The sequence below is a fragment of the Phaethon lepturus genome, unplaced genomic scaffold (assembly GCF_000687285.1).
Source record: "Phaethon lepturus isolate BGI_N335 unplaced genomic scaffold, ASM68728v1 scaffold16447, whole genome shotgun sequence".
In the NCBI taxonomy this organism is placed as follows: domain Eukaryota; kingdom Metazoa; phylum Chordata; class Aves; order Phaethontiformes; family Phaethontidae; genus Phaethon; species Phaethon lepturus.
Window position 1 is genome coordinate 2,069 of NW_010552664.1, and position 23,237 is coordinate 25,305.

General features: G+C 39.5%; 1 protein-coding gene across 1 annotated transcript in view; it reads right to left on the reverse strand.

The window, feature by feature from the left end:
• Positions 1 to 8,442: 8,442 nt before the first annotated feature.
• Positions 8,443 to 23,237, reverse strand: part of TAB2 (TGF-beta activated kinase 1/MAP3K7 binding protein 2) — a 20,527-nt gene continuing 5,732 nt past the window's right edge. The window contains 5 exon segments of the mRNA XM_010291291.1: positions 8,443 to 10,499; positions 12,685 to 12,765; positions 14,052 to 14,145; positions 14,806 to 14,966; positions 21,989 to 23,237. The exon segment at positions 21,989 to 23,237 is cut by the window's right edge and continues 38 nt beyond it. Of these exon segments, the coding sequence (XP_010289593.1) occupies positions 10,354 to 10,499; positions 12,685 to 12,765; positions 14,052 to 14,145; positions 14,806 to 14,966; positions 21,989 to 23,237 (1,731 nt within the window). The 3' untranslated portion in view covers positions 8,443 to 10,353.

Consider the following 23,237-nt stretch of genomic DNA (forward strand, 5'->3'; position numbering starts at 1 on the left):
GGCTAAAAATGCAGGAAAAGGAAAATCTATCAGCCTCAGTGTCAGAGGCTGATGAAAAAAACATCTGGAAAAGGTCAGCGAGCACACTGGCTCATGTTACTACTTGAGGACGTGCAGAAGGAACTAACTGTGCCCGTGTCGCTGACAGCTGGCAGGCACTCTCTCAAACCATCAAGCCTGTAGCGTTGCATGGGGTTGTTGTGACCCAAGTGCAGGACCCAGCAGCTGACCTCTGCCCATCAATCCAGCCTGTCCAGATCCCTCTACAGAGCCCTCTCACCCTCCAGCAGATCAACACTCCCACCCAACTTGGCGTCATCTGCAAACTCACTGAGGGAGCACTCGATCCCCTCATCCAGGTCATCTATAAAGATATTGAACAAGACCGGCCCCAGAACCAAGCCCTGGGGAACACCGCTTGTGACCGGCCGCCAGCCGGATTTAACGCCGTTCACCACAACTCTCTGGGCTCGGCTGTCCAGCCAGTTCTTTACACAGTGAAGAGTACACCTGTCTAAGCCACGAGCCGCCAGTTTCTCCAGGAGAATGTTGTGGGAGACGCTGTCAAAGGCTTTACTAAAGTCCAGGTAGACAACATCCACAGCCTTTCCCGCATCCACTAAGCGGTATATATACACCTTCTCATAGAATAATATCAACCACTGCAGGCCTTTGTCTGTAACTTGTTCACTTGTGTGTTTTACTCATTGTTTTCTAAGCTTGCAGCAAAATGATTTTGCTCTTAAAAAAGATGAAAAGAAAAGAGGTTATGGTAGTAACAACAGAATCCAATTGCATGGTGAAATGAGCTGTATCACCTACCTTTGAGACCTGGCTGGTCATGCAATCAAAGTTCAGAAAAAAATAAAATAAAAATCAACACTTGATAACATCTTCCTTTTGGTCTCAGATTTAGAAGCCCTTCCACACTAGTTAGAAAAATGGCAGCAGTGACCAGCGGGCAATGCTGAGGTGAGCCATTCCGTCACCCCTGGCGAGTGTGTGTCCTTCTCACGCCACAACACAGGATGAATGGCTCATTAATAGCTCCAGAGAGAACAGGAGCATCACGGAGCCCAACCCTGCGAACGAGTAACGAGGGCACTTCCAGCTGGGCGGGGTGGTGCAATCCCTGCTCCAAAGCATGACTAATGCCTTTTGTCTTAAAGTCTCACGAGATGAATTTCACATGTGAAATTAAAAGATTTAAGCGAGTTGAAGTCACCACGTAGCAGCCTACCACCTTCTGGGGCAGTACTAGAACTGTTGAGTGCTTTAAAAACCAAGAGAAAAGCATGGTTGCCATGGGGTGACTGAAGTTCAAGTGAGATCTAGATGCTAATTCAAGTCTTGAACGAAAACCACCATATGCGCTCAAAAATCAACAGGTTCAATCCTGGTATCAGGATACTGGTATCGGTCCAGGAAAAGACTAGGATGAAGAGATAGGAGAGTATCAAATAGGTGAAAGAAAATGAAAACCAGCATGAAGCAATAGATCAGGAGATGGATGATGTATTTTTCAACAAAACTATGCAAGACATACCTTTGCATGTCACTTATACCCACTTTGAACACGGCTGGGCTCTCGAAGCGGGAAGGCGGCATTCGAGCACGGCATCGCATGGCACAGCCGTGCCCGACTGTTGTTCTGAGTGCAGCTGTAAGTCACATGAATAGTGAGGTATTTCCGCCACCCAACTCCGCTGTTGCTTCAGGAAGCGTTGGAGAACTGGAACGCACCACAGTTGCCCTGAAAAAAAGGTAAAGTCTGTTTTTCAGAGCAAAACTACTGGTAAGTTTGGAGCGCGATGCTTGACAGCCAGGGCTGTGGGGCTGGCAGAAAAGCACTCCCTGGTGAGATCCCCCGGGGCAGCTGCCAGGCCCGTTAACAAAAGGAAATTCAGTCTCAGCCCTCGCTAGCTGGCTGCTCCGTTTCATGTAGTCCGGAGTCCCAGGGCCAGAAGTGAAGCTCGTAGGGCCAGAACACTGGCCAGGCAGCGCAGCACTCTGTTTCCTTAGGAGTTCAAACAGCCCAAGCAGTTCAATTTAAAAGCATCAAGCTCAGCAGAAAAAAAAAAAAAAAAAAAGGACACATTACTAATAATTCTTAAAGAGGGAAAGCTTTTGTCATGCCCTTCAGCTCAAAAACCACTAACATGACATTATTTTCTCTCTCACATACAGGGCAGCTGTGCCAAGGATTAGAAAGGGTTTCTAAGGCCAAGAGTTACGCTGCCTTTTTGATTCCCCCTCCCTAAGTACAGCAGCAGCTGAGTTGCACTGGCATAGTAAGAATCTCTAATACACAGCCCCACTTATTGAAAACCTTAACATTCAGGAACATGGATAGAAGACGTGAAGAGAGGCACTCACCTCCGAATGCTTTCACAATTGCAGGGGAATCGCACAAGAACACTGGAAAACGAGAAAGGTCAGGCTGCTGCCGTGGGACAGATAGACAACGACCTGGGCAACTTTCTCCAAACCACCAAACAAGTCTGCAACACAGCAAACCATATTCAGACTTCAAGCTGGATGCCCGATGACAGCGTCCAACACCCTCTCTATGGCAGCAATTTTGATCTGTAGACTTTGGCTACCAAAAAGTGATTCTTGCAGACAGAAAAGATGCGTCATGACAATCTTTTCATTACTGTGTCAGGTGTCTCTGTCAGAAGAGAGTATGCTCCTTCCCCAGGTCATATTTAAATTTGATTTCTGGCCCCAAAACAGAGGGAAGGAAAAGGCTCATGAAAGAAAACAAAAGACGCATCCCAGTTTTAATCCAAATTTTTACTGTAGCTACCAGATAGCTGCAACAAAACCTAGGAAACTTGTCTTGAGTAAGTTGTTCCAAGTCTCTAACTAGAGAGGGGAAAAAGGAGAGCTGAAAAGACAGAGGCAGAGATAGGGACAGAGCTGCATGAAGGCACAGGCAACAGCAAAACCTTGGGTTCACGTTCTGCACGCCGCTCCAAGCGGAGCTGCCACGTCACCAGGGCAGAGCATCTTCTATAAAGTGAGCCAGTGACACAGAAATACTGCCGAGAGAAACAATCTCTGTAGCAGTGCTGGCACCCGTGGTAACCTCACAATTTTTATTTAGTGTCTTCTGTGATCCTTCGACTATTTCCCTGCCCCATTCTGCCCCCGTTAGCAGCAAAACCCACTACTGCAACATAAAGGCTCTGGGAAAACATCTGTTTAACTTTAGGATGTCTTTACAGGTTGCACACATCAGAGGAAGCGTAGAAGCCCTGAAGTGGTGTCAGAATCTTCCTGCAGAAAGAAGCGCTGGACCTGCTGCTGCTGGAATCGCTGCACAAGGTGGTGGCTCTTACAGCTTTCTGGATTTGCTTTCCCTGTCCTCTCCCACCAACAGGTCCCTTTAGACAAACTTCGTTCTGGCCGAGTGCCTTGTGAGTGATTATTTCGCCCTTTTTCACTACCGTCCACTGGCTCCCAGTCAGCTCCAGCCCCGAAGTAACCGGAGGAGTGGGAAGGGGCACAACGCATCCAGGCATCTTCCTCGTGTTTCCTCCGAACAGCAGCTCCCCAGAGCAGGTGACAGACAGCCCCCGTGACACTCCTGTGAGACGCTAGGCAAGGCACTCCGGGAACGTGACTAACGCAAACCAAACACAAACAACAAAAGCAAGACCAGGAAGCTGAATGCTAGAGGCTTTTACAAATTGCAAAAATATTTTGTAAAAAATAAATCCATCAGTCCAATTATGTTCTACCCAGGATACATCACATGAAATGTCAAATATTAAAAACAGTAACCCGCCCCCCCGCAAAAAGTGCTCCCTTACTCAGTTTACAGCTATGAAGTACAGGGTTGCCACCACGAGTATAGTAGTTTGTAAATAAATTAATATTTTTTTAAATATCAACTGATAAGAGACATTCTGTGAATACAAACATTTGCTTTACTCATTATCTTAGATCAACAAAATATAAAGCCACTATAAAATTAATTCTTTATTTGAAGTACCTGGGCTGATAATTTTCCTAATCAAGTTTTCACTCCGAACAAACATTCATCCTCTCATCTGAAATATGTGTTTCCCGTCACATCAGAAGAGCTATCACTATTCACTACCCTGTTCTGAGCTCACCTCCAGGTTTACTACTTTAATTAGAAAACACCACATTTTTAGTTTTAAGGGTTTCTTGTTGTAGCACGATGGTACAAAGCTCATCCAGGATTACCGATGCGTCATCCTTCTTTTTGAGACTACGAAGTGTCAGTTTTAAGGAGTAAGTGTCCAACCTCTGAAACTGTAGAAGCACAATATCCCATTTTACCTGCTGGCACCTCTCCTCTGCCATGGGTGAGCGGCTCAGTACTGGTGCAGGGACTCACTCCCCGCCGCCCTTCTCTTCGGAGGACCTTGTGAACCTCTCCTTGGCATGTGGTCAAACGTGAGACCCTGGCCCGCCATGGAGACGCAGCTGCCCGGTGAGCAGACACAGAGCGGCAACACCTCCGTCTCTCTCATGTTAACGGGAAAGGAGTTTTGCGTCGAACTGTTTTTGGGTACCTCCCGCACCGACTGCGCCGCTGGCTGCCTCTGAAGCGAGCCTGACAAGCCGCTTCCTGTCCTGTCAAAATGCATATCCGTTGAGTGCTCTGCTGCTGCTGCTCCCCAACCCTACTGTTCTTCTGCTGACCCTGCTTAGCATTGTATTGTACAAGTCTGCAAAGAAATCATGGAAAGGAACACATTTTTGGCTGTTGTACCCAAGAACGTAACACATCAACCAACCCAGTCAACCACCACGAAAACAACGAATCCCCCCCCGAGCAAGTGGCTACAGGATGTGATAAATCCATTTACTTGTACAGACTTCTAAGGTACCACCATTACAGACTGAGCACACAACTCTTCACGGCCAGGCATGGTATGGATGCTATGTTCTAAGTTCCTGACTGACATTTACAGCCTTTTCAGCTTTGAGGCCTTATGTTTGCCACTTTTTAGTTTGCACGTTATAGCGGGGTGCAAGAAAAGCAATGCCACTTGCTTCTGCATGTGAAGAACAAAGGACGCGGCATTCCTTAATCCATTTCCTCTCTGTCTCCTTCACCCTCTTCCTCAGCTCTGGATCTCTATCAATTGCAATAGAAATTGAATTTAGGCAAAACTTATCAGTCGCAGGCTGGATGTGGTCTGCTGAGTATCTACGAAGACAAAACCGCATTAAAACTGCTTAATATACATTCCTCCATTTGTTACCAAATCAACTACGTCAAACTTGTGTTGGCAACTGTGCTCCTGTAAATGGTGTTGAAAAATAGCACGCAATCACAGAATTTAAAACCATTAACGCAATGCACATCCATAAAAAATGGAATTAGGTTTATACAAGCATTTCAAATCACTCATTTGAGTAGGACCCAAACTGATATGCTGCTCTTCTCCTACAAAATCTGCAGTCGCATGCAACATATTATCTTTAATAAGCTTGCAAGTAATAGGCAGTTTGAACCCATACAGATAATCAATCATTTTGACTTAAAGTCTTCTGTAACTACACATAGATATCTGCAACTTAAATCAATGAAGAGAATAGGACACTGGTAAAAATGGTCAGCTAAACTGATGCCTGCAGCAGTATTATATTGGCTGAAGATCGTTACATTTTGGATAAATATTAAACATATCTGCATACTTGATGAAAACATAATTAGATCAAGTCACATTGCTGAGAGTCAATACGTCTAACGTCCAACTGAAGCAGGCACTTCCGAGTTCTACCAGCGCTGCCTCTGAAGGTGGTACTATTTGAGCAGCTCTACTGTAGAAGCAAGCGTATCACTGATACAGAACTGCTCAAAGAAAAACAAATTAAAAGCTATTGAAAAATTGTATCAAAAAGGTAAAAAGTCAAAATTTCATCTGATCGCATCACTGTCAATGTTGTTCATCATTCTGAAGTGTTCCTATAGCACTTCAGCTTGTCACGGAGCCTGAAAGTCCTCAAAACATTTCACATTAACTCTTCATGTTCTCTCACTCTCCAGTAATTTTTAAGTAGTTTACATAAAATATGAGCTTCATGAGGCATTTTGGACTACATAAAATCAAAGACCGTTCCTCAAAGTTAGCAATAAAAGAGCTGTTCAAGCAGTCAGGCCTGAAAAAGGAATGCACTGTAGTCGTTCTACTCTGTACCAATGAAAGAAATTAAAGTTTAAACCAAATTTGTATTCTCTGTTCAAGATGTAAGTTTTTTTAACAACTAGGAGATAAAGTAAATAAAATGTCAAAGCATTTAAAGTTAGAACCAAGTATTAGTAAGAGTTGCTACAGTTTCACAAGATACACTATAGATGCTGTTAACTAACTGTATTGAAAAGTTTCTGCCACTGTTTTACAGCAATACTCCCATTTTAGAATACCGAAGTAGTAGTATGGAAAGGGGTAAATACTCGGTAGATTTCAGTACTTGGCTTTTTATTTTTTTAAATTCTTGTTCAACATTTTAAATCAAGTCTTCCGTTAATTTGTGTCCAGGCTCCAATGTACATTCAAGGTAGAGGAATTTGATTGAAGAAATGCAATATTGATATGGAAACTTTCCTTAAAATAAAAAATGCCTTCTCTCTGGGCATCTACAAATTATGCTGAAGGTGGATGTTTCAAGATCATGAAATTGATTAAGCTCACAGAAATAAAACAAATACACATAGACAGGCACAAACACCAACCATGCAGTTTTAAAATTGATCTGTCATTAGCTTGAGACGAAGATACTAATCTCGCAATTAATCTGAGTTTCAGGTGTGCCAGACACTGTACTCCTGGGCAACAGAACAGCTCCACTGACTGGAGACTGCAGAGGACAAATGCTTTTCTAATTTATCTAGAAAGCTGGCAATGAGAGCTGAGGTCAGTTCTGCAGAGCTGACATGACACAGCAGCCTAGTTACCAGCTCTTGGTCTGTTTTGCTGACTTCATTTCTAAAGGTATCCAAATTCTGACCAAGTGATGTATGTTTCACATATTCACAAAAAATAAACAGGAGCATCTCCAAAAGCCAAGGAGTCTACTTCTCCCTTTCTGCTAAAGACTGAAATAATTTATTTGTTGGGGTTTTTGTGTGGGGTTTTTTTTTCTTTTTTCTTTTTTTTTTACAATTATAGAGATCCCTGACAAAGACAGTACAGAAATGTAAAGCCATAAATCAGCAAACTACAATATCAAGTTTAACCTTACTGTAAAGGTTTCATTTTTTTGTATTTATCTTCTATGAGGAAAAAGAAAAAATTCAGCAGTGAAATCTAGTTCTATTTCATCCTTCAAAATGTAAAACTTTAAAAACTCCCCTTTAAAAACATACAATAGCAAAAATGCCAATATATCTGCATCAACTTCAAGGAAGAGCTAATGAAAGACATGACCCAAAACACAGGAAGAACATAAAACCCTTGAAGGTGAGGGTAGAAGTCTGTGCAACAGACAACACTGGAGACTTCATTTCTCTCCTCCCACTATTCCAGGATCAGTTACTGCCCGAGACACCCTCATACTTGTGTGTTGATGGTTCTGCATAGCTACCTGGAGCTAGCATGTACTCACTCTTTTTTTTTTTCCCCTTCAGAAAATAAACATTCAAATAAATGCAGAGAGAAGATCAATTACACATTTGATAGGATAAGCAGAATTCCATTTTACATATTTCCCAAAACATGCTTTTTTCACCCATAGCTGATTGGAGTTTGTTGTTTGATTTTTAAATACAGCTGCCCTCCTCACTCCAAACACTGTTTTTCACATGACAGATTAAGGCACTCCAGTTGATCAGTCAGTGTTAAATATTTTTTGATGGATCAGTAGTTAATCTGTTTATAGATGCCTCCTGAAGGGCTTTTACACAGCATCGCTGTGTTCCAGGAAAGCCCAGCTCCACACAGCAAGTGTCTGTCTAGACAGGGTCCAAGTGGGAAACACATGTCCATGAACACTCCACATCTCATACCACTGTAATATACAGAGCACCAAAACACAGTTTAACCATATTAATCCTTAAACTGTGCTTATATTAACAGTACACAAAGTACGTCACCTATTAGCTTGGACAAAGTGGTTACCCATTTTGAATTAGAAAAATATTTTTAAAACCATAAACCCTTACAGCATGAAGGAAGAAGGGTCTGTGTCTAGCTTACTACTTCATGATTAAGTGAACGATTCTCTGCTCAGGATACAACATTGTCAGTGCAACTTTTTCGAATATATTCCTTACACTCACTGAATTAGCATTAAACAGAATACTGCATGGCAGGAAAGACATGAGATTCAACAAAAGAAAGGCTTAAATAAAATCTCTGGTCATAAGACATCGGCCTAATGTTAATGCTTATTGTTCTGTTGACTATTCTGTTGCTCTGCAGCATGGAAAAAGCAAACAAATCACAAAACCAAACATTAGAATATATTTTTTTTTTAATTTTTATAAATAACTTATCTGTTACAAAGACAGTTTACCCAGCTAAATCACAAAACCATCAACTCAAGATATCCAAATTAGGTTTTATTAATAAACAGGTAAAAACTGATTTGTCAATCTTCACATAGAACTGCAGATGAAGCTGAAAAACAAGGCCTCATTTTATAAACAAAATGCATTGAATGCAAGTGCTTTGGGTCTACTGCCTAATTACCTGGGATTGGCATTTTCTTCCCACATAAAAAAATAATGCAAAGCCTTCAAAACAAAGGCCTCTGTGCATTCACATAGATCACTTGTAAAACTCCTAATAAAAGTGTCCACTGGCAATTGTTTACAGTGGGTGACAGTCTACTTTGTCTCTTGCTACATTGTTAACACTCCCTCCAGCCTCACGCTAAGTGCTGCTACATAATTCTTTGCGTGCCGTCATTCATGCATACTGTACTGGAATTCCATTTTCTTGATCTCGGTTACATACATCCCCAATCAGGTGAGTATTTTCCTTAAAAAAATAGATCATAAAAATAAAGAGATGCTTGAGGTTGCTTCAGTGTTCAAGTCTGTTTGATTTCTCTTTTCCAGCCTTTGTTTCAGTTGTCCTAAATATTGCTATCCTTGTTTTCTATAAATACAAGACTTCACCACAAAGTCAGGTTTAGAAACTGGCTGCCAAAACAGGAAAGCATTTAAAGTCCTTGAACAAAGCTCTACGATGCTGCTGCTGTTGATTTTGGCACTGTATGTACTTCCCCAATGAATCTCTCTTCAGGAGTCTGCAAGATACCCAGCAGATGAAGCAAGCTTAAATCGGATGCTGATCTGTTGGTGGGTTGAAAGTTTCTCAGTATAAAGTTTCCTCACGCCAGACAAAATGCTACCTTGTGTCACCCACCGTAAAACTCAGTGTACAGAGTGAACTATATGCATAACTCTTCCAACTTTTCCTGCATTTTTACCACGCTGCATCTGCAGGTCTTCACAGATCATCAGCATTTACAAGAGCAATGTACAGAATGAGCAGAGGAAAGCTATTTTGTGCATAGTTTCTTATTAATGCTCTTATTTTAAGGCATTGCTTCTCTCAGATAAAAGCTTAAAAAAAAGGGACATGATCGTGCTTAAATCACTTAAAGGGAAAAAAAGAAAGTTAACAAAAAGACTATTACACTATACATACAGAAGTACAAGAAAATAATAAAGGTGAAGAAAAGAAATCACTTAAAGCAGGCTCTAGAATTATGTACAGTAGGAAAAGCTTTGGGGTATTTCACTGTGTGTATTGTACAGACAACGCATGCAGTTTTTCCTTTTCATCTTTAGATGTGATTGTAGGATTTCTGGCTTCACAGAGATGTTTTCAGGGAAGACAAGGCAAAGAGTACCACTGATTTGTGAAGTTCTTCCCTTTATCGAAGGCACTATGTGGCAGCAAACAGTTTAAATAGTTAAACCTTGTTCCTTTTAGATCTCCTCTGTGCATGTAGTGTTTCACTGAAAGCTCTGAAAACAAAAACGCTAGCACTCTATTCCTTTCCCCTGTCAAAATTCAGTAGTGACATTGGGGCAGAGAAGAGGATGGGCAACACCCAAGCACTGAACATGGTGTGTGTTACTGGGATACTGGTAATACTGTACATGGTTTAGGCAGCTGGCAACTGAGTCTTTCAGCAGATTACCTTTCAGCTGATGAATTTCAACTGCCTGACACACAACACTGAGGTATTACTAGCTCTGTGGGCTGACATTTAACATTAGCAAAATACCATCTTGTCACACCTTCAATTTTATAAAATCCTATGCATAAATGCTTTTTTTGCCCCCCCCAACGACTGGATAGTTCCTTGTACATTTGCTATGGTTTAACAAAAGGTAACGGGCCTGTTGGCTCAGAAATGCCTGGGCATTTCACACTGTTCACAGCGATTTAAGGCCGGATGATTTAAAAAAGTACAGGCAGTACAACTCCACTGAGCTCCCTCATCTTCATCTGTGTCTGGAACAGTCTTTGGTGTTTTCACAATGGACCTCTGATCTGTGACATGAAAGAGATAAGATAAGCAGTTACCAACCAAGAACAGCATGGAAAGAATTTTGCGATGTTTTTTTTTCAGTAACAGAACTATCTTGTTCCTCTGAGAGCAGCTCAGTTATTACAAGTGACAGAGGCAGCTTTTTACCACCCCCTTGACTACAGCTTGATTGTAAGTCAGCCAAATGCCACAAGGTGAAACTATAAAAAGCAAGTTTCCCATCCCTTCACTCTCCTTTCTTCCCTTTTGGTCTCAGTTCAAAGCTGTTGCATGAAAAGGAGAGAAAATTTAGAAATTAATCAGCACAGGAAATGTGCACAAGAATTAGAAGTCTGAGGTCTATGGATAAAATTAATTATGACAAGAATAAGTGCTCTGTAACCTTTTTACATATTTAACAGTTTGACCCTAGAATGAGTATCAGCAACTCTTCCTCAAACCAGATAGATACACTAAAGAAAAATCAATGACCAGCTCTGTCATGCTATGCAGTAATCCTTCCAAGCGTACAAGTGCATCTTTTTGCATGATGCATTAGACAACAACCTTCAACTATCTTAAAAGAGAAAAGATGAAAAGAGAAGAGACATGAAAAAAGATGAAAAGAGAGAAGAGTGACTTCTGAAGCTTAGGGTTCCTGGTTTAGGCAACTGCAGCAAAGCCTTTTAGCCAATTATTTCAACTGGCGAACATCTCGTTAACAACTAGCCAAATCAACTGCTGTAAAATGACAGCAACAGCTTCAGGAAGTACAACACTACCGATCACAACTGCAAAAATAATTATTTTTCATTTTTTTGTGAACAATGGTAATTCCGGTTTAAGTCACAGCCTACATCATTGTTAGGGTGAAACTTAAAATGAACTAAAAGTTAAAGTTAATGAACGACTAAGATTCAGTAGTGATACTTTTTAAAATAGAAAGAGAAAGGATAGGAGGGACTTCAGAGGTTTACAAACCAGGCAGGGTTAACAATGCATTTTCAAGACAGATTGTACCAAATTATTAAACACTTACATTTTTGAGTTCCTAGAAGATGAGTTAACATCTAGTCACACAAAATTAAAATTAATTTTCTTCTTTGATAAGTTAGTTTTTATTTACTGTAAAGGGAACTACGGAACTGATAGAACTTCTGATAAATTCTTCATGGTTCAGCTGCAAAATGTGTCTAATATGACTGTGTATGGATTTAACTGTACTCGGTATTTTCACTAACAGCTTGGATGATGAAGTGTAAAGAAAACCTTTATAAAGCATGAACAACAGTACCAGTTTGGAGCAGTTACAGTCTGGAGGACAAAAAAAATCCCATTTATCTAGACCATTTTGAAATACAGAATGATCAGAAATCTGTAAGATGAGATTCTGTAACAACACTTACTGCACACTACAAGGACCACTCATACACCCACACATATATGATGTGGAGAGCTTCCTGGACAGAAGGACTACACTGAAACATCAGTGGATTATTTATTTCATTCGGTGATCTGCCTACAGGTCACGATGCTATTGCAAACAAGTTAATTTCATTCTCTGCTTTATGTAACACACAAGAGGTAATTATTCTGTTTTATTTGACATCCCAGTAAGGCAAAAAAATAAGTAATGTGCAAAACTTAGTGACAAGCAGAATGTTCAAGACTGACTAGTAAATTCAGCAATACTGACTGCCCTGTTGGGCAGCATTCCTCTCCTCTTCAACGACCTAAAGCTATATTTAACAACAGTCAGAAGGGGCTTTTATGTAAATTGTTAATACAAATTCTACAGTAGCCAGGTAACCAAACTGAGTTATTGTAACATGTCAGTAAATCCACTCTTCATCAAGGACAACGATGAAATCATTTAAGTGAGTTTCACTCCTCCCTAAGCAATGTATCTCATACTCACTTAAAAAACAAAGATGGATGCTTCCATTCACTTAAACGACCTCCCAACATATTAACCATCTTTAAACATACCCCATTTAATATACTTCTCTTTCCTGAATGTATGAATAGAGAGGAAATATGAACGAAACAGAAGCATATTTACTGCCAACACAAATAAAATGGAAGGTTTGTATGCTTTTGAAGTAATCTATTTCATAATCAACATTTAAACTAGACTCACAGAATAGAACTTGATATTAGAGGCAAACCAGATAAAAGTATTAAATCAAAGTTTTACCAGTACAGTACCTTTGGGTTTTGGTGGCACCGGACCAAGAAATCCAATATTATCATAAAAATTATGAATAGCGCTGGGATTAAAATGTGGTCCTAAAAATAAAAAAAGAAGTAAGTGCAGCAGTTTTAAAAATAAACTTGGGTAGGAAAGCATATCAGGGTTTTTTGGCAGTAATTCTGAAACAGTACTATTATTCTCTCATCACCTTTATATCAAGGTGTCAATACAGACCCGAGTGAGATATTAGCCATGTCAACAACACACTTAAAGAAACTTATTGCCCAAAATATACAATGTAAAGTCAGAAACAGAATCCAGCAGACCAAACTCCTCAAATATTTAACAGCATTTTGTTAGTAAACTTTACCTGAGTTTTCTAAATTGTAACTGTACTGAGATGTGCTATTTATTATGCAGTAGATTATATACTCTTAGATGTAATACTTAGAGGAACTCCTAACTCCAATTTACTGTAACAAACAGATATAAAATCATATGCAATTTGAATATTCTATTTAAGGTCAAGTTTTTAGCGTGGCATTACTTTCAGTACACCTGTTTACTTTTTCCTTATCTGCAGGTACATTGTCTGAAGGAGAACTTGCATGGCTCATGACTGAACTGATCTAACAGCTCACCGCTGCGGAAAGTGGAGAGCATTAGTCCCTTCTCTCTCACTATCTCAGTTCTCCCTTCCCATGCCTCCCTCTCACATCAGCTGTAGTAAGCTCTTCCAGCAATGCAACATTTTTTGCTTGGCTAGTGAGCAGAATCAGCTCTGCAAAGGTTCCAAAAAGCTAATATAGAGTCAGAGGCACAGTAAGTGGCAAGAGAAGAAAGCAGGAATAGAGAGGGACCTCCTGTTGGCAGCTTGTGGATTAGCTCAGCTGTCTTAATTTCACCCTCACAATCAAAGGCTATGTCCCTGCAGACAAGGAAAGTGGAAGGACAGCAGCACACTGGAAGTTGCAACTGTACTTTGTATTTGCTAACTTGAGAGCCTACAGAAAAAGTAGAAGACAAGAGAGAGATGGACATGTATGCATGGCTGTACCATTTAGAAGACTTCTTCTCCCTCTTTGATACTCAAACACTGGGGGAAAAATTTTGGCTATTAAATAAATGATGTTACAAGTTTCTCTTGAGCCAAGTGAGAGATAGGAATGACCATGGGATTAGGAAAAATCGTGAAGGCAACAAAACCAAACAGGCTTAGATGACAATTACTTCCATGGTTTCACACAAACTAATGTGATGATTTTGCAAATAGTGTGTATACCCATCATTTAAAACACAGACAATTTTGAGACATGCAGACAGTGAAAGAAGAAAAAAAATTCAACATTTACAATTGCTGATGTACTAAAATATACTGTACCTCTTGCTTGAAAAAGATCAATCTCTTTGGTTAGGCAATCTATGTCTATTTGCAGCTGTCTGTTACAACTTCTTAACTGTTGCATTTCTTCCAGCTGAAAAAACAAATCTGCCTGTTAGGCTAATTTTTCCCATTTTATTATCGGTTATCATTCACGCATAGGTAGACAGCATTTAGTTATTTCAGAAGTGAAGATAAAAGAGTCTTCTCTTATAATGACCTTTCTTTTAATCCAAACGTATCTTACGAAAAGCTTCCAGACCCACTGAATTCTTCTCTCTCACCAGACTTCAGAGCTGACTGAACAACTCCAGATTGTGATCAGGACACAGCCAATGGTCCACCAGATCAATAGCTGTGTCTTCTGGCACTGAAAACTGGTGCATTAATCCTTTTCTTTGAGATTGGTATATGCATGAAGACCAAAAAATATTTTTGTGGAAAGCAGTATGAGTATTATGTTGTAGTCTGAAACATTAGGTGATCATGCCTTTAGGAACATCTGGAAGGACCATCAGGTCAAACCTTTTGTGACTGCCTTTAAAAGCAACACTTCACAAAGCAATTAGTGAACTGAAAGGCTGTGTTTAAATAACATATATTTAGTCTTTAAACTACACTGTTCACCAGTTTAATTCTATCTCTATTGCCTGTCACTAGTGTATTGTCAATATATAAGCAACTGTTCCTTTAATTTATTGTGACAGACCACACTTGTGGTTTAGGTTTACAGCCTACAGATGTTTCAACTTACTGATGGAATTTGGGAAACTGAATTCGATCTTTTCAGGCGCCTTCGTGTTAGATTATTCTCCATTTCATTGACCTCTGATTTTAGTTTATCCAACTTTTTCTTTTGAATCTCAAGTTCTCGTTGAAGTCGCTCCATCCTGGCCTTCTGGTGTACCAGTAAAGCTGCAATACATAAAGTCCCATTTTATCTACTTTATTATCCTTCACATGGTAAACATCAGTTAAAGATGAAAGTTAGTATTCTTTTGGGAAAATACAGACCAAAAAAACCCATCACTACAGATTGCTTTTCCATTCTCCTCACAAGAAAATCTCTGCCATAAGACAGAGTTGTATTTTGAAAACAGCACAAATCGGTTACAGACAAGCAAATACAATGAGAAAGTCATACAACATAAGAAATGTCCATGTAAAATTTAGCTGTAATCTGTAAAAATCTTTTTCAAAACCCCAACCAATCTACAAGAATGACTACCAGAAACCAACAACAAACATTTCCTTGCATTGTATTCAGCCCAACCATTGTAAAACAGATAGTATGAAGAGGATTTCAGAGAGATGGCTGCAATACAGAGCACTATATATGCTAGATAAGCATCAAGATTCTGATTTTTATTGCTATTTAGACTGCAACATAATCCAATATTCTTATAATAGCATGAGACACCAAATGAAACTAAACCAGAAAGTACTACAAGCAATACCACTGGCAAACATCAGTTATATTTGTCAAAGGCTGCACTGTATGCCATTTTATCCCTAAACTATGGTACAGAACCATTAGCTTGGCTTCTAATTTCTAACACTGCTTATGCCATTTTCTTTACAAATAGTAAGGAGACCTAATTTAGAAATGATGAAGTTAGCATTTAAACCACAGCTTTTTAAAGCTATACAGAATATAAGTAGAATATGCAATCAAATTAATACAATTTAAGCAGTGTATTTCATTAAAGGTAGGTATACTACTAAATATCACCACACGAGCAGATAACACTGCTCAAAGCAATAATCACCTTCTATGAAAATGTTAAGCATTTCATTAAATAAATGCAACAATCATTTAAACTTCTGCACAGTTATTCATTCACCCATTAAATTATTGATTCATATAATCTGCGATCAGTTTCACAGACTATGGATACCACTGTGGAAATTATAAAAAAGTAGCAATATGAAGGTATTTTAAAAAGATTTAAATTAGAAGCATTCAAATTTGCTTAGTTAGGTTCCCTGAGTAGTAGCAGAGGAAAAAAACAGCACATCAAAAAGATGCAATTTTCCACATCTTCAGCAAGGAGATCTGCCCTCTGCTGCAATTCCTGCCCGTTCATTCATTCGCACATCATATTTTGTCTTCCAGAGGTTCTTCAAAAGGAGGAACCATGCCAAACTATTTCTGTTCAGTGTTACAGAACTGCAAGGCCTTACTGAGATTCAGTCTAGGCTTTTGAGTCACATTTGTTCAAAACATACTGAAATGACAAAGCTGCTTGAGCATCTGCTTTGTTTTGTTCAATTTAGAGATGTTTGCATAAATAGGCACTTTTATCTACGGTAGCCACTAATCACACTATAGTTAAAATTGCAGCTGTGCTCGTATATAATATAAAAACATAGTAACTGAAATCCCAAGATAAAGATTTTTGTTGAAGACTTGGAATCATCAGATAAGTAGTCTCAAAAGACAGCCTCTCCTCCTGAAAAGCCTTCTATAAACATCTAAAGGAACTTTTGACCCACTAATGAACTCCAAGAGTGACAAATGTAGCTGCAACTATAAAGAACAGAAATCAAAAGACTACTTTGCCTCTACTCTTGCAGGGAGAGTACAAGCCTTTTTTCCTTCGACACTTTAGTTTCACTTTTAGATAGTCTCTTCATTTTCACTGACTTGGTATTACTGCTGAGGTAACTCCTCGAAGCCCACGCTATGGGTACTTGACCTGCAGCAACACAGCTGTGCTCTACCAACCAGATTCAGAACTCTGCAGACTTGTCAAACCATAGATGCAGGCTGCTTGTGAGCAGCCTGTATGCTGGACGTGGTAAGCACAGAAGAGTGCTTTCAGGATGCATGGCATGGCCTGAAGAGTACGACTACATCTTCGGAGGACTTTGCCCTCCCCCCCTGTGTCTTTAAATTACTCTCATAAAGGGAAAAAATCCCACAGCTTCTCAATTCGACATTCTCCCACTTCTGTGGTTTAGAAATTAAGCTGTCACTATGGAACCACACAGGGAGCAGAAGGCACTGATGGATGCCCACAGCACTATTAGGTGCTCTTCATTTTCACATCGCTTTCCAGACATGATCCAATTTATTCTCCTAGAAGCTTTGCAACTACTTTACCATTTTACAATTTCAAATCTCAGCAGATTTTAAACACACATTACAAAATTACTATTGTGATTAAAGAAGAAGAATCATTTGATGTTGCTGTGGTAAACTGCTACTATTAAAAATAACTTGGATAAGGTTCTGGCGAGACATTGGTTTAAGTAGTGGCTTTCACATAGAATTTGCTAATTTTGCTTAACTACCAATTTGGCAGCTGTAGGAAAAAAAAAATGGGGTGGGGAAGACAAAGTCTCCCCATATCCCACTGCAGTATTTATTAATGGAAAACAGCAATTTAAGTTTTCAGCTCCCTCTAGTGTTGATCAGAGCAACTGAAAAGATTACCAAAAAACCTGCAGTGCACCTCCAAATCTAATGCAATTCAGCTACTAGATGTAGTTTACACTGTCCATGAGGAGACACTTAACGGTCTTTTTTATAATCCTGTGCTTCTTGCAGGAAGGAGATTCCACCTTTGCAGGCAGCATAGGCACACCCAAGTTCACTCTCCATAAACTAACCTGTCTTGTCATTATTGTACTACAACCAGAATAGATTTCATGTTCAACTTTTTAATTATGTGCAAACAGGGTACTCTGCACATTCAATTTTTTTGACTTCTGCATGTTCACATTCAGCAGACTGGCAAGGACAGCACACTTCGAAGCTCTGGCAGCGACACCGTTTCCTTTGACATTCAAAGTGCACATTTTCCATAAAAAGACTGTAAATCATTATAATTACAAGGAGCACGAAAGTCTGGAGGAAAAATATTCATTTTTCCTTTTTTCCTAGATACCAACTCAACAGCTGCCGAGTATACTTGTAAGTTCAAAAATGTATGCGTAATTTTCTCAAAGCCTGTGAATCTGAATTTTAAACAATTAGTGCTTTAGAGGTCTTCTGTTATCATAAGTGCTTCTAAGAAAAAAGCTACTCTAGGAACACAATGATTTCATCCTATTCTACAGACCTATGAATTTCTGAAATTTCTTAGTTTGCCAAGTAAGGAGGGGAGGGGAACCCTGGCAATGCAATTATTCTGTGGCAGTAGGTTTGTGAAATTCTCAGGACACACTTATGTTTGTGCACATTTTCAAAATCTGTATTTGAAGCTGCACAGAATTCAGTCATTTACTATGCCATTTCAACAATTCATATTGACCTTTTTTGTTCTCCCTTTCCAATACTTTCATTTAATTTTTAAAAAAGAGCATCACTCAAGAGTGGGGCCTGATATACAAAGCCAAATATAAGGCTGTATTTTTTCTATAATCACATGATGTAATGGGCCCTTGGAGCATGGGGTACAGCTGTATTTCACTCAAGTCTTTTTTTAAACATCCACAAGGACTGGTTAGGATTTCACAGAATCATAGAAATTTTAAGAAATCTGTTTCTTGCAGCTGGTTTTTCTTTTTGAAAATGTAAAAAAGCTCCAAGAAACAAAAGCAAGAACTGTGCAAAACTAACTTAACTGTAACTGTGTCAAGTTATAAACTAGTTTATCGATTAGCATATTTACACTAAGTAAATGTACATCCACATACATACCTATGATGTTGATACCAATGATTAACTATATACATACCGTTCCCTTCTCAAGTTAAAGAAAATAATATGAAAAGACAGATGGTCAAAAGCCAAGTAATATTGAACTAAGGGACTTAAGCTCCCTAGTTTGAAACATCAACCTAAAGACTTCATTACACTATTATATATTTTCTTGCTAGGATGCCTGCCCTTTATACAGATGGAAAGCTATACACAGAATGAACAACTATTAAATAATTGTTTAGCCTCACTATTCAACATACAAATGCATGCACAGTGACTGTACATCACAAAAAACATTTCTGAGTACAGAATTATCAGTTTCTAACAGGATTTCACTGTTTTTCATCCATAAGACACTTTATACTACAGTAATTTATATATTGAAATATCAGGCAATTACTTCATAGTAATAAAACTGATTATAAGTTGGAAATATCTGCTAAGTAATGAGATCTGATATTCCTGTACACACAGAGAACTGATACTAAATAGATTAGCATAAAAATGCATCCTCTTTTGGATGTCCTTTTGGGCACGCATCTAGCATTATTAATTCTTACTGACTTCAGTAGTGGATGAGTGCTCTCAACATTTCCACAAGCAAGTCTGCAGTATCTCAAACTGGAATTCCAGAAAATGAGAAGCATCAATTAGCAACCACTTCTGGAAAGTCTGGTGACAGTGAGTTTCTTAGCGTCACAGTCAGTGGCAGAGATATAACCTAACATTCCAGGTTAATGGTCAATACCTTAACTACATTGATTTTACGTGAGCACTGCCCTACTCCTTTTCACTTCATGTAACATCCAGTTCTGGCAGCAAACAAGACAGAGGTCTGTGGCAGGCTTCTGCAACCCGCTGTGACTTACTGCAGAGAATAGCAGAGGAAACCACAGGAAGAAAAACAGAAGTCTAATAATGCAAAGCGACTGGAGTGTCTACACACACCATAACTGAAGTAGAGCTGCTCAGGTGGCAGACAGCAGCACTTGCGGATAGGTGCAACGCACCTTCTATGGCCCTGGCTTTTACCATACACATGAATGTTTTTCACTGGAACAAAAGTAAAGGAAATCTCCTTTGACACCAAAGCAACTCCACCTTCCACATTTGTTCTACCATAAGCCAGGTAGTTTCAGTTATCCTGGCCAAGATAAGGAGTGTTTTGAGCAGAAATGGAAAAGTTGATGAAAATACATTTTTCTCCAATCACGGCCAGAGAAACTACTCTTCTGTTTTGGCTAAAATTAAAATGAGACAAGCACCTAGCATGCAAGGGTTTTTTGCACAGTCTGGCTAAATTATAAGCAGCTTAGAACATGGCCTCACAATGGAAAGCATCAAGTAACTAAAATAACTTTTAGCATGTAACAGAAATAAAACCAAGTTTAAAAGCAATAATTAGGACTTCCAGATTCAAGATAATTACAAGTAAATCTATCACACACTTCTCAACTTTCCAAAGATTAAATAATAACAAAAATTTAAAAAAATATTGCACTTGTCACAGCAGAAATGAAGGGACACATGCCAGAAAACATAAACACTTCTGAATGTAAAGAACTTCAGAAGCATGAGTGTATGAACTAGTGAAGGACAGGGTAGGATGGTGTTTCCCTAAGGTCATCACAAAGACAAAAGGTGCACCAGCCCACACCATGCATCTACACTTCACCTAAAAATTACATCTATGTCTTGACTCCACAGCTATTATGAGCTAGTCACCACTTTTGAACTCTACACTGCATAGCGGAAATGGGCTTCGCAAACTTGCCTCAGTTTGATAAGCTGGATGCTGATACCTGCAGACTGTAGAGATTGTGTAGAAAGTCAGGTTACAGTAGCCATCGCTACACCAGCAGTACAAGAGATGAAGAGCTAGATCTGGTAGAAGTCGGTCTCATCAGAAATGCAGAACAGGAGAACGGGACACCCTTCCCCAACAAGTACCTAAAATGCAGAATGCTTGGGAAGCAAGTTCATGATCTAGAAGAGTGATTAGATCCTAAGGACAAGACTTCGATTGCTTAATTTCTGGGTATCTAAAATCTTTTAGGACTAAGCCAGCCAGCCAAGTCTCCCTTCAGAGTAAGGAAAGGGAATACCACTTTTGAAGGGCAGTTTGTTTTACTTATCTACAGATAAATAGCTTTCTGAAGTTCTTTAACTCTTCATTGATTGTAAAAGACAGTCTAGGATGATTAGTTTTTTAGGTTTGACACCTCACCTTTAGACACTTGAGTTAAGATGGATTATTCTCTCAAAGATACAATTACATCCAGAAGTAGTGCACAAGCCATAATCAGTTTTTGATTTACTTAATTACTGTATTACTCCAGATGCAGACCAGGCTTCCAGTGTCCTGATCACTGTACATACTTACACAACACAAAATGGCTAAATTAATCTGAAGAACGTTTAGAGTAGTTATGGAGCAAGCCAGTTTTTTAATGATGAATGGTTTGCGAAGTCCAAAGAAGACCAATGAGGTCAAAGATAAATTATTTTGACAACCTATCCTGAATACTGCTTAAATACCCGAAGACTCATTCAACATTTTTATCCAAAAGACCACAGAAGGGTTAATAAACCATCAAGTTGGTGATAAACGCATGCAAAACCATGAAAGCAGAAGAAAAAGATTAACCAGTTGGGTTGCTGTATCAAATATTTTATGTTTTACCCTCCCATTACACCGCTGATCCTTTAAAATAGTATTCTTTGGTGTGGCATTCCTTCTCACATTTAGCATGACAGAAGTATCAAGACTTTACACATTTTATTGTCAGGCAAACATTAGGAAACATGGAGGCCAAAAATTCGTCCCACTAATTGCTTTTGAAATCTGCTTTTCTTCTTTCTTAAATAATGCTGGCAAAAATAGAAAAATGGGAACTTTATCCAACAGAAACAGTATCTCAACTGATTCAAAAATTTGCCAGTAGACTTGTAACTTTAAATCTTTAGGACAAATTGAACAAGCTTAGATGTTTCTTTCGGAACAACATAAAAATGAAGACACTATGACTCCACTTCATTAAACAGATAACATATCTACTTAAGACAAACAGAATATTTATCTCCAAGTATTCAATTACATATCTTCACCATAAAAAGAAATCTATGATTTGCTTATAAAGCTTTTTATTTAGGAAATACTCATGAATGCTAAAATTGAAGATACTGCATTAACATCAAAGGTTTATTAGCCGTTTCCTGTTCTGTAATCTATGTACTGAATTGACAACCTGGTTGAAATCTCTACTATTTATATTAAGAATATTACCTTGTGTGTAGGCAGCATCATCAGATCCCATACTCAATTTCCGTGCATCACTGATCCTATCCACATGTGCTAAAACAGGGTCAGTAAGATGCTGGATACCCTCTGGTTCAACATAGTGATCAGGAAGGTTTAGAAGGTTTGTAGGTTCAAAGGTTGGGGACACTACCCCTGGGGAAACTGCAGGGGGCTTATTTGGAGAAACTGTAATTTTAAAAGTATATTTTGTGTTAGGCTGCGTAACCACCACTCGAGGAGAGGTTGCAGTGGTGCTGTTGCCCACTGCTCGACTCTTGGGTGGATGGTGATGAATAAATGCAGGACCCATGCTTACTTGACCAGACATATTCCTAGAAGTGGTAGATACTCCAGGATTTGTCGATATGAAAAGCGTGGGCTGGTTCCGCACAACTTGATCATCTCCTGTTGTGGCATTTGCTGAAATATAGACCTTGGGTTGACCACGTGTGATCACTTCATCAGTATTTGGAGGACTGGCCGATATGTAAACAGTGGGTTGACTTCTACTTAATGTCTGGCTGTTGAGGGAAGAGGGAGTAGTGGAGGTGCGAGGGCCAGTTGAACGCAACTTAGAAGAACTGTTTCTTTGTGGTGGTTCAAGTTTGATTTCAATTTGGTTTTTGCGAGGTCCTGTTGATATATTCTGAATGTTGTATTGGCTATGAGCAGAGGATTGCGAGCTACCAGATGAATGAATCATAGGTGCTTGTGGAGTAGTAGGAGAACTGATAGGCATATAGACATGAGAAGTCTGGTGGCCTTGCTGATTTGGCTGTGTTGAGTGTTGCGATGAGGTATGTGGCGTAGTACTGGATGTAGGAAGAGTAGTCCAGGGACTCGGCTGCGAAGGCTGGTAGACTTGCTGAGGGTGCGTGGGATTAAACTGAGATGCCCAGCCTGGCTGCTGCTGTGTCTGTCGAGCGGTACCACTAGGAGCTGTGATGTAAGGCCTAATATAGATAGAATTTCCCTGTGGACTGTTAAGTACAGGAGGAGGTACACCATGTATGTGCAAAGACGTAGGGGTATTGCGACCAGGCTGAATATTTGGGGCTAAAGTTACCATAATGGGGTTGAATCTGGGTGTTTGTTGAGACAAGTTAGATACTCCTTTGCTGCCTAGGTGAAATCCAAGATGCTGCCCTGGATTAGAAGTACTAACTGTATTAGACATCCCAAAGACATTAAATCCTTGTGGAACCTGCGCAGGTGCTGTCTGTGGTTCCTGCTG